The sequence below is a fragment of the Elgaria multicarinata genome, chromosome 9 (genome assembly GCF_023053635.1).
Source record: "Elgaria multicarinata webbii isolate HBS135686 ecotype San Diego chromosome 9, rElgMul1.1.pri, whole genome shotgun sequence".
NCBI classification, from domain to species: Eukaryota; Metazoa; Chordata; class Lepidosauria; order Squamata; family Anguidae; genus Elgaria; species Elgaria multicarinata.
In genome coordinates, this window is record NC_086179.1 from 60,178,503 (window position 1) to 60,191,178 (window position 12,676).

At 38.0% G+C, this 12,676-nt stretch overlaps 1 protein-coding gene across 1 annotated transcript in view; it reads left to right on the plus strand.

Moving 5' to 3' along the window:
* The window catches only part of NELL2 (neural EGFL like 2), a 126,261-nt gene that overhangs the window by 53,411 nt on the left and 60,174 nt on the right, over positions 1-12,676 (plus strand). Inside the window, exons 11-13 of the mRNA XM_063134813.1 lie at positions 3-105; positions 628-756; positions 8,514-8,639. Of these exons, the coding sequence (XP_062990883.1) occupies positions 3-105; positions 628-756; positions 8,514-8,639 (358 nt within the window). The remainder of the gene's footprint in view (positions 1-2; positions 106-627; positions 757-8,513; positions 8,640-12,676) is intronic.

Here is a 12,676-nt window from a genome sequence, read left to right on the forward strand (position 1 = left end):
AGGACTACAAAATGCAACGTTTGGTGAAATCAGATTGTCCTGCCTTGAACTGTCCTGAGTCTCAACAAATCTCCTTATCTAATAGTTGCTGCAAAGTTTGTAAAGGTAAGGCAAAAAGAAAGATAACTTTTCATAACTTGACAAAGTGGCCTCTGGTCCACAAAAGCCTATGCCACAATAAATCTGTTATTCTTTAAGGTGCCTTAATGCCTGTTAGTGTTTTTGTTGTAACAGATTTATTTAGCAACTATTCTGAAAAATATTCCAGAGTTTCACTCTGGAATGCTGTGAATTTACATATCATATAAATTGGTCAAACAGTTGATGCAGTAAATTTCCTTGAAAGGGGATACTATTTCTCACTTCCCCTGAACTACATAAAATTATTGGAAATTCCATAGTTTTACCAATCCATTTCTAAATATCCAATAGGGTTTATATTAATAAATTCCATATCTTGTGAAATAAAACCTCGGAGCATGTTTCTTGTGTTTCCACGCCCAAAGTAGCAGCCATTTTCCCTCTTTCTTGCCTCGTGTTCCTCTTTGCAGCCACAACCTACCTCCCCCGCTTCCATGATCTGCATGTCTATGGGCATTTTTAAACATCACTCTTACTAATTTTTAGGTCACAACTTTTGCTCTGAAGGACACAAGTGTTTGGAGAATTCTGTCTGCAGGAACCTTGAAGACAAGGCTGTCTGTAGTTGCCGTGATGGTTTCCGAGCTCTTCGAGAGGACAATGCATACTGTGAAGGTAAGGAAGGCCATATCAGCCTTACAAATTTGTATGGATTACTGCATGAAGTATGTATTAATTCACAACTTGTCAAAGTGATGGGCTCATTAAATGCAGGAATTTAATTTAAAGCATATTAATCAACTGAAATAATTATCTGTCAAATTAAGGGTTTCTCTTTTTTAAAAAATAAAAACCCAATCTGTGTCAAAGTAATAAGCTTATGTGGCTAAATTCTTGATTTAGAAGCAATATATTAACTACAGAGTGTGTGTTTTTATTAATCAGATCTCAGATAAGCTAAAATTCATTTATTAGGCCATTTTAATATAACTTCTGAGCTATTATACCTTTTAATTAAGCCCTTGAGGTTTTTCTGTTATCTTAAAATTATAAATGTCAAAGTAAGCAATACTAAGTAACAAACTTCTCATATAAAAGATAATCTCCAGATGCTGCTGTAAGCATGTCTGCACTCACTGCAGGGATGGTCCATATACACTCTGCAGTATGTGCTGATAGGCAATATAACAGTGGGAGGTTGCATCATTGAGAGTTAGCAGAAACCAGAAATTTCTGTTTTCTAGGAATAGGCAGATTCCATCAGTTCTGCTCCTTAATTATTCCAAAATTCCAACATGCTTTTCGGTTCCACTCCAATTTAATTCCAGCTGCACTTTCGGATTCCATCTATACTTCTGGATTTTGGAATGTTGAACTAATATTCAGCCTAGACTTTTTTTTTTTTTTTGCATTTTGATGGGAGGAATGAAAATGCCGCACTGCAACAGTGGGATTAACTGAGAGGACGGGGCTCTAAGAATTTTTAGGTGGGAGTCTGCTTATCTTTAAAGATGCGGTGCTTGAGGGTTATTTTTCTTTCCTTTTAACAAAAAGAAGATATTTACCACTGCTTCAACTTGCAGGTTGGATAACTACAGCAGTTGTTCCCAGATGCATTCTTGGGGGTGGGGAAAATAGCTGTCCCATAAGGCAATGCACATCAAATTATTATTATTATTTATTTATTTATTTATTTATTTATATAGCACCATCAATGTACATGGTGCTGTACAGAGTAAAACAGTAAATAGCAAGACCCTGCCGCATAGGCTTACAATCTAATAAAATCATAATAAAACAATAAGGAGGGGAAGAGAATGCAAACAGGCACAGAGTAGGGTAAAACTAGCAGTATAAAGAAGCAGTGTAAAGCAGTATAAAGCAGTATAAAGAAGCAGTATAAAGAAGCAGTTTACACTAGCAGTGTAAATAAAAATTACAAAGAGAATGCTGCTAGGCTGCCAAACGAACCTGGGCAGGATTTACAACACTGCTTTATAACGGCTTTGACAACTGTTTGGGCCCAGGACACATTATATAGACTGTTTTCAAAGTGTTATATCCTGCTTGGTGTAGATCTGGCCCAGGGCTGGATCCACACCACTGCTTTAAAATGGTTTATAACAGTATGGACAACTGTTGGGGCCCAGGACACATTCCATATACCATTTTCAAACCCTTTCAAGGGGTTATATCCTGCTTATTATAGATCTGGTCCAATACACAGATTTTGTTTTACTACAGTTCATACTCTACACAGTATTTCATTGCCTGGGAAGAACATTAAATCAAAATGGGCTGTATTCTGTATTTTATATTTTACTTTCTTCACAGCATCTGAGTTTTAGTTTTTCCTATTACATTTTTACATGAAAAAGAGCTTCAGCATGGACATTTGTTAATCTCTACCGTGTATTTCCAATATATTTATTTAGGCTTGGATCCACAGAAACGTATGTTTATGGGGATGGGTGGCTTTCCAGGCCTTCCTCCCCTCAGTACACTCCCAAGTCCTCTAAAAGTCCATGAGGATCCAGGGATCCTGCTGAATTTTTATTTTATTTATTTATTTATTACATTTTTTATACTTATATTTATATTTATTTATTACATTTTTATGAGGTGGGCTGAGGTTCAGCTGGGTGGGGATAATTGAAAATAAAGTGGAGGCACCTTCCATTAGCAGAGGAGGCTTTTGGTGGGAATTGTGGGGCTTATGGGGTTGGAAAGGAGAGAAATGTTTCTGTAGTTCCAACCCCTAATATTCATTTATTTAAAACATTTGTGCTTCGGTTCTCAAAGGCCTGAGAGCTTCCAGCAAAAAATAAATAAAACAAGGACCGTAATAAAAATACAATTTAAAAATGACAAACTCATAAACAACAATCTCGTAAAGAAGGATCAGTGAAATGAATATACTTTATAATATACTCTGCAGCAACAAAACAAAAACCTAGAAATGCTAGCTCAACAGCTGTAGCACAATTATATGGGAGTCTCACTCTTCTCCAAGAGCAATATAAAATTAGAATGTCTTTTAGACAAAAATAAAAACCTTTACCATTTTTTCAAGGTTGTAAGAAACTAATCTCTCATTTAAGCAGTGTTAAAGTGTGGGAGTTGGTAGAAACAAGAACGAAGAGCAAAAAATATGATGTAGTCTTTTAGGATACCTTCAGTAGCCTACTGTGCATCTTGTGTTGGGAGTATTTCTATATAGAAATATGAATATATAAATCAAAACTAAAATAGGTTAGGTGAAATATCAGGCCTGTTTGTTATTTAAACTGTTAAATATTATAAAGATTTTTGGAACTTCATAAGGTAGCACTATTTTTTTTTTACATATTCAGCGTGATACAGAGTTTCTTATGTGTAGGGGAATACAAAGGACATTTGAAGCTCTTCCCTGTGCAGTAGACATACATGATCATTCATGAGCTTGCCCCAACACAGGTCAGGGGCATGCATGCATACACACAAAGGCCTCGAGGAGGTTCAAAGAGTGCCCACATTACTGCCACCTTCTCCTGACCCAAGAGTCTCCAGTAACTTACTGCTAGGCAATGGAAAAGCAGAGAAAATGGTGGTGTTGATGGTGGCAGCAGCAGCCAGTTTTGGTGCTCCATTCTCTGTTGAAGTATCTTTTCATCCTGCGGACTGGACTGGGACATCAAGCCCATTCATCTCCTAGTGGGAAAACAATGCTGTGCGTGCATGTATCCAATCATAACCACTGTTCTAAATTATTCAGCTACTATTCCTATAGACTCCAGCCCCAAATTCTGAACTAGCATTCATGAGGATGTGTGCTGAAGAATAAAATTACCAACAATCATCTGATTTATAAGGTACATTGAGAGTCATTAAAAGCACCATCTCTAACCTGATTTTAGTTGACCTGGGTTGCAATATGACATGTGAAGGAGGAGCATATAAACATAGATCTATTCAGCATCATCAGTTTTTTGTTTGTTTGTTAACTTAATAGGGCTGATCTGCTCTGAAGAACACTGCTGTTTACACTGTTTCCTTATAGTTCCATGTCAGCTTGTGACCCAGGTCAGATAATATAAGTTTGAAGGCACCCTGCTTATTTCCTGATGAGTGTACAAAATGTTTTTCGATGGAATGGTGTTCACACATTCGGCTGACAGTCATCAACATTTGAGTAACAAACTGATGTACACGGTTGTGGAACTAGCCCTAAAGTGTGCTTTACTACTGTATCTAGAAACATTATGTAAAATATAAAGATGCCAGCCCTTGTAAATATGAAACACATCCATTATCTTTCTTCTTCACCTAAATTTCCTGTCAAGACACACTGTACTAGAAGAGTGTGTAACTAAAGATTTCCTTCTCTATTAATTACCAGCCTATGAGCAATTAATTACCTGCCTTGTCAGGAGAAGCTTGAAAATTAATTACATTTTAAAAAAATCTGTTTTAAAATGTAACTAAGCATGAACAAAATAGCATTTTTTCCAAGACAATGAAAATAAATATTAGTTTTGGGGATAATTATCAAAATAGTTTATTTATTACATTTCTATACAGTCCCATCACTAAAGCAACATTCTTAGGGCATGTCGATATTCCGGAGATCATCCCGGGATCGTATACATGATACACAGTGGATCCCAGGGGCAGGGAGTGGGTGAAGTTTCTTTTTTTATTTATTGTTTTTAGAATTGCTTTTGCTTTTTTGGGGTTAATTATAATTCCACATTTTATTATTTTATTATTGTTAGCAGACATGAGCACTATTTATAATGAAAAGGAAGGATATATGTTTACTAAATAAATGAATTCACATTTATTGAAGTTCCCAAGATTGTTAAGCTTCTAGATTTAGGCTCGTGTAAAAAGCAATATTTTCTGCCTTAGGACTCATTAGCTCTGCCTTCTAACTGTGTTGTTTAAAGCGGCTTTTTATAAATGCCCAGTCCTGTTTTACAGTCATTAGTTGACTCTTCTTTTAAAGTAGAAACCTTGTTCCTCATCTCTGCCTCCTTGGTTAATTAGGGGCTGGTAAGAAATTGCCCCTTTCTCTTTTTTAACAGTTTTGTAATTTGGTATCATATCTTGCTTTCTCATGCTAAAGGTCATAAGAGAGATTTCTTGTAATATGGTTTAATTCAGGATTAATCTCATGAAATGAACATTCAAATTGCCATTATATATAGTGCCATTAACCAACTGTTAATTTATGCATCTAAGAAACCATTTTCAGTTCCTTTGTGTTTTAGGGCATGTCTACACCATGCCTATATCCTGGGGTCTTCCCTGGGTTGTCCCTGTGCATCCAAATGACACATAGGGGATCCTGAGGCAACTCAGGACTACCAGGGACTCTCCCCGGGATATCGAGAACCATCCATGGTCCTGGGACCATCCCGAGGAGCATGGGCCATGTGATCACTGCTCCTGGGTCTTTCCTTCCTCCTTGCGAGTAGCAGGGCTCTGGTCATGAAGCTGTGTGGGGGAAGTCTGTGCCTATCAGGGGTGGGGAGTGGGGAGCAGGTTGGTTTTTTGTTTGTGATTTTTTAAAACTTATTTTCGGTGGAGCGCAGTTGTGTTCCTTCTCCCTTGTTTACAAAAAAATAATAATATGGTGGCTGCAATGTCCTTCTTACTTCTGGGAAGTCACACGGCCATCTAGATTCTGGGCAAGGAACACAGAAGCAGGTAAATCTGTGATACTCCCCCCTCCCTCCCTCTACATCCTATGGTGTAGACATGGCCTTAGTATAGTGTTTTTTTATTATTATTTATTATTGGATTTATACCCTGCCTTTTTTCTTCCAAGGAACCCAAGGCGGCGTACATAGTCTTCCTCCTCTCCATTTCATCCTCACAACAACAGCCCTGTGAGGTGGGTTGGGCTGAGAGTCTGTGACTGGCCTAAAGTCATCCAGTAGGTTTCCATAGCTGAGTGGAGACTAGAACCTGTATCTTTCAACTCCCAGTCCAACATTTTAGCCACTACACCACAATGGCTTGCATTGTTATATATGTTTGCATGTTGTATGATGTCATTCATCATATAATAGAAACTCACCAAAAAGCATGTGAATTGAGCCATTAACCACAGCAGTAGGCATAGAAATTAATTCTAAAGCTGCCATTCTCAATCTCAAACCCATTTATTCCAGAAAGCCTTGACAATTTTGGCTGTCTACAATGTGAGTCAGTGTGATTGTTTTACTGACTTGCTTTTTACAGTGATTTCTGAATAAAAACAATTTCCCCCTTTTTTTAATGCCATTTCACACACAGTTGGATTCTGTGCAGTGTTATCCTTTAAAATTTAATGAGGACATTTTTATCAGTGCTGCACTCCTACCATATCTTCTGAAAATTAGGTCAAGTTATATTTACTAAACACGTGGCTAAAAATATGCTTTTTTTAAAAAAAAAAAGCTGGGTGATGATACTTCACAAAAGCAGTTCTAAGAAGCTTGCATTCAAGAACAATTCGTGCTTGCTAATTGAAATTAAGGTTCCTGCGTCACAGCATGAGTGACCTAATACATTCATTTACAGCCATAATTCCTTTATGGCTGGTGCATAACTTTTTTTAGGGAAACTACATAGGAGCAGGACTTCCAAAATCCCAGCCCTGTCTTCTTAGGCTGCACCTAGCTAACAGGCAGGTAACCTGCAAACAGCCTCCCGAGATATAGATATAGTTCAAAAGAACCATCTCTATCTGACCGAGCAAGAATATCCTTCAGGGGTATGGTTTTTGGAAAAGGTCAGCCAGTAAAGATAATGTGAAGGAAGAAGTAGCAAGATATGTATCAGTTCACGTTTATGTTCAATTTATCAGAGACTACCTCGGAGAACAAGAAAAGTCAGAAATACAGTGGAGATATTATTTTTTAGTTACTAGATAGGATGCTTGATGTCAAGTGGTTGGAGGAAATCATCCAGAAAATACACAAGACCAGAAGACAGGACAGGAGAAAATTGTGTGTTTGGGGGCGGCAGGAGGGAGCAGTGGGTGGAAAAAGTGCTTTATTAATTTAAAAAAAACAAAAAAAAAACATGGTTAGGCATATAATTAGTGATACCAAATGGTAGTGGGCTGGGCAAGGGGATTCGGAGACTTTGTGAGAGTAGCACCCAAGGAATTGACCTACATATGACTTACATATTGAGGGGATGTTTTTGCCTTCATAAAGAGGAGCTTCCATTTATTGTTAGAAGAGGACATATTTGATCTTTTCTTTTCATCCTGTATTAGAATTACACAATAAACTCAACTGATAATCAGCCCATAATTCTCATTCCCGCACTTAAAATTGCCCCTCCCAGATTAATCAACTGAAACTTTAGTTGATTCATCTACCAAATAAACCTATTAAAGCCTATATATCTTGCACTAAAACACACACACACACATTACACAATACAGTGGAAGTAAGAATGCTAGAGAAAGTCTCAATGGATTTAAATGAGGTTTGATTCCTAAGAATGTGATCTCTGAAATCTTCAGTGGACTGGCTCTCCTCGCTGATGTGGGCACAAGCTGGGAGAGTGGGAAGGTGGCACACGGCTTGCAGTTTTTGTCAAAAAATTCCACTTTAAAAACAGCAAGGCATGTAAATTGCCTAAGAAATTTGCGTTTTGTGGGCAAATTATGGCCATAATTTGTGTATTTTATGCAAATTGTGACCATAAAGTGCTTAGTTATGCATAAATTGTGTTATGTATTTTTAAAGGGAAAAATTTAGACAAAATCTTCAAGCTGGGGCTGGGGACTCCGATGAAATCTGTTATGCCCCAAGAGGGCCAGATTTCCCTGTGACAGAAATCCCTCAGAGCAGACTCAGGCAGATTCACACATCCTTAAGTGGAAGTACAACGGCTATTCGTCCTGATGGGTATATGCTACCCCCACTATCAGAGGCGGTATGCCTATATACACCAATTGCTGGGGAACTTGGGTAGAACAGTAAGATTTTACTCATGTCCTGCTTGTGGGTTCCCGGGGGGCGGGGGGCAGCTGGTTGGCCACTGTGTGAACAGAATGCTGGACTAGATGGATCCTTGGTCTCATCCAGCATGGCTCTTCTTCTATACTTAAGTAATAAATAATTGTCATCATTGTTTATTGTTAGTATTAGCAGCAGCAGTAGTAGCAGCAGCAGAAACTGTAGCTTTTTAAATATGTTTTCCTTTCCTTAAATTCATAGTTATAAAACATACATGTTTAAATATATCAGAAAAGATGAAGCTGCCTGTTTCTATGAATCAATAGTAAGAGTGTAACAACTGGTGACCTGGGCTGCTGAAATCTGATCCTACACATGACAAAATAAGGCTGAAGCAAATGCTCTGGTGTGCAGACTGTCTTCCAATCTGTGTAAACAACAGGAAACCCAGCAATGTTTGTTCAATTGGCCTCACTACTCTATCCACAGATATTGATGAATGTGCTGAAGGGAGGCATTACTGTCGGGAGAATACCATGTGTGTAAACACACCAGGATCATTCATGTGCATCTGCAAAACAGGTTACATCAGGATTGATGACTACTCATGTACAGGTAAGAGATGGCAGTTTGCCAACAAAAAGAATTGCCCATAATTTCAATGTCCTGAAAATCACTCTCTCTCCCCCCCTCTCGCTCCATACACACACACACACACACACACACAATTAAGGAAGCAAGAAATTTGAATAATTTATAGAGATTTAGCTTCCCAGAGAAATGTTACAAGTCATGTATGTGCTACTTCAGTTAATAAAAATAGTACCCTATTAAAGTTGTAGTGTTTATGTGCTTTTAATCCTGCATTTGGAATGGAGGATTAGAATAATGAAAAATGCATGTAGAAAGTACAGTACAGTATAATTGGAATGCAATACATACCCACTACCAGACTATAATCGGCTTCTTTCTGGAACATGATGAGATAATATTTGAGACAGTGGCTCAGTTCATATTTAATAGGAAGAAATAACATGCAATTTTCAACTAACCGTAGTTCCCCATGACATCCAAACTAGTTCAAGCTGGCTTGAGAACAAGCCAGGATCTGGAACCATGCTCTGAACCTAGTTTGATCTCAGTGGGTTTCTCTGCTTTTAAAAGGAAAACTTGGTATTTAAATTTACATAGCAAATTTGATGAGTAGGCATATCCATTCGACGGTTAATTTACATAGCTTTGGGTATACAATTGTTGGGGGAAATCGCTTGAATATCCTAAGCATGCTGGTTCCCAGATTATTCCCAGACCACAGGGACGAGTTAGTTTTCAACAATTAAAAACTAAACTAGCACTTGGAATATTGTGCCCAAAGGATTTTATTAAAGTGGCATGATATTAGTAAACCCAATGGTTGGGTTAATTGGTTTCTGTTAGGGATGTCCATCATTTGGACATCCAGCCCTTTTGGGGCTTGACGGATTTCTGCTGCCTGCCCGAGCTTGGTTGCATTTGTGAGCTGAGCCACTGGTTTTCCCCAAACTCTGGGAACTTTTTGCAGCTTTGTTTTCTTTGGTCGAGGCCACAATTTGCACAAATAGAGATTGCACAAATTGTGACCACTCCACCCACTTAACCCTGCAGTGCACTCTGGGATCAATCAACTGTGATGTTCCCTTCCCCTCTGACAGAGACTGAGTTCCCAGCAGGATGGGTGGGGGGATGATGATCTCTGAGCTTGGGTGTCCTGTCCGTTAAGCTCCTGGGAAGATTCATCCTCGATTCCTGATGAGTCTTGGAGAATGTCCTCCCTCGCTTCCTTTCTTGGCTAGTGTACTTCTGGTTCTGCTCATTCTTTAGTCTCTGAGTCTGATTCAGCCCCCAAAACAGAGTCCCCCACACTAGTGAGAACGGACCTGATCCTGACAATGACCTATAATTAATGGACTGGGTTGCCATACAATCAACAAACAGAACTTTACAGTTATTTCCTGTAAATTGCCTAGAAGCTATTAAAAAGCTAAAATGAATAAATGGCTTGAAAATAAACTAAGACTTTGAAATGTCAGTTTGCTAGAATTTTTTCAAAGTTTGTTAACTTAAAGTGAAGTATAAATCCTGCTCTGAACCACAAATTATTTTCTAAATATATAAACTATAAATCTTGGGTAACGCAACAATAAAACTGTTATGGCTGTGAAGAGATTATCTTATGAGAAAAGTTTTTAAGAAGCTATTATGCTGCAATTTGCTTAATGAGGATTGAGAGCATTTACAAATACAATAACAATTCGTGTTTACAATGATTACTGAAGAGGAAGCATAATTCCATTTGAGAGTACTCCAGGTCTTTGACCTTACATCTTATAGAATGCATCAAACTAACATTTGCAAAATGTTAAAAATATATACTTAAAATATACTTAAAAATATATTTCAGCACCAGCCTATTAAAGTGAGCAATGGCAAACTAGATGCACAAATCTTCATAGATGGGAATAGTGGCAGATGCAGCCTAGCAAACCAATTCTATGCTTGTTGCTATGCTACAAGGTTACCAGAAAAGTCAACATGCTATACTTATGAAATCCTGAACATATAAGCTTCATTAAATCTTCTAGCATTGTCACTGGAAAACAGGGAACATGGTTTGTTTCAAACTCTCTCTTTTTTTAAATGAAATGAAAACCATTATTTTTTATTTTTAAATCAATGTTTTCTAATTTCCTTTTCCTTCTCAACTCCAAATCCAGCTGAGAGCAGCTGTTTATCTAGCTATCCAATTAAAGCAGGACCTGTTCCTTTCTTTGTCTTGTTAACACACCTGCTCTCTTCGCCCCCTTACCTATTAATCAAGCTGTTCTGGAACCCAGATGCTGTCTTGTTCACTGCCACAGCCAGTTTTAATGCAAGCGTAGGTCTCTAAGGATTTCTATCCAGTCCTTGCCAAATGAAGGAACACCCTATAAATCTGCACACAATAGGAAAGGTCTGAGAGCCGTAGAAACCAGCCTCCCCTCAGAAAGTCAAAAAGTGGGAGGGTGCAGTGTTGGGCAAAGCACATTAAAAACAACAACAGGTTTTTCATGGGGGAAGTGCTATAAATTGTGAATTAAAAGGGCAAGAATAAGACTTTGGGTAAACACAATGATATAGACTTGTAAGAGACAGGAATGAAATAGTGTTTAGAACATAACTATTAACCAACCCTTCAAAACTGGTACTGTTGTTACTGCTGACCTGCAAGATGGTAGTATTTTTCAGGATTTACATATATAGACAGAGCTTTTAGCAAAAAGTATTGGTAGGAAAGTTTTGGGATGAGATCTTTGGTTCAGCAGAGAGTCAGACTATTGAAGCCAATTAGTTTTGCAGGGCAGCCCCTTGGATCTGGAGATGGCTACACAGCACACATTAGCATGCAAAGCTCTTTAATTCCTTGATTGAGAAGTTGGTATAGAGTGGTCTTCCCCAACATGGTGCCCTCCAGATGTTTTGCACTTCAAATGCAATCAGCTCCAGCCAGTATTGCCAGTTGTCATTCTTGGAGTTGTAGCTCAAAGCATCTGGATTGGGGAAGGCTGGTGCACAGCATCTTTATTGATTTATTTAAAGCTCTCTCTCTCTCTCTCTCTCTCTCTCTCTCTCTCTCTCTCTCTCTCTCTCTGTGTGTGTGTGTGTGTGTTTGTTTATCCTTTAGTATTGCAAAAGTGGACTTCTTCAAATTATATCAAGTGTAAAATTAAATGCAATAGTATTTGAGCACACAGATAATGTTAAACAATATATCATTTAATTCCAGATATTATTACCTCTGACATCTATTAATGACTATTTAAAATGTCAACAAAGGTCACTAGTTGTCTGGTAATTTATCCTCTGTTTCTGTTAAATGTGCTTATCTGACATTTCAAATGCTACTTTCCATTGTACTACTAAATCTTCTTAGTATTTTTATTGAGCCTTTCTACAAAAGGCATTTATTGCACGCTCATGACTCCTTACTCATGATAGTTTGTGGGTGCTTTACACGACATCTTTATTCTTCAGGTCCTAGTACCTCTTGTATGGACCTTCCCAGAGCCTGCAATGCATTCATCATCTGAAGCCTTGTTTTGTGTCCCACCTCCTAGAGAGGTGAGAATGGTACTTGAGAGAGGGCCTTTTGAGTAGCATTGTACAAGTTGCAGAATTCTACCCCCAGAATTGGGTTCCCTCATTATTGGCCTTTAGTCAGTTGGCAAAAAGTCTCCTGGTCTGTGGAGCCAGCAGTGATTAATGCTGCTCCTTGATTTTAGAGGGTTTCCCCTGTTTTACTGTAATGTATGTATTTTATCTTTTTCTGTTTTTTTAGTTTTTTGAAATGGTTGTATTTATTCTTATTATGGTTTTATTGTGAATTTCCTTGAGCACTTGTTGAGTAGAGAGATGATACATAGGGCACTATCCTATTGTGCCCATGCACCCAAAATAATCTGAAACGAGCTGCCAGTTCAACACACTAGAAGTTAGGAACATGTGAGGCCACCTCAATAAAAATAATAAATCGAGATGCTCCATGATGTTTTATAACATTTAGCTCTTAGACACATTATACTGTTTAGCCATGCTTAACAGCAAGAGAAAATAATTCACTGATGTGGGACTGCCTT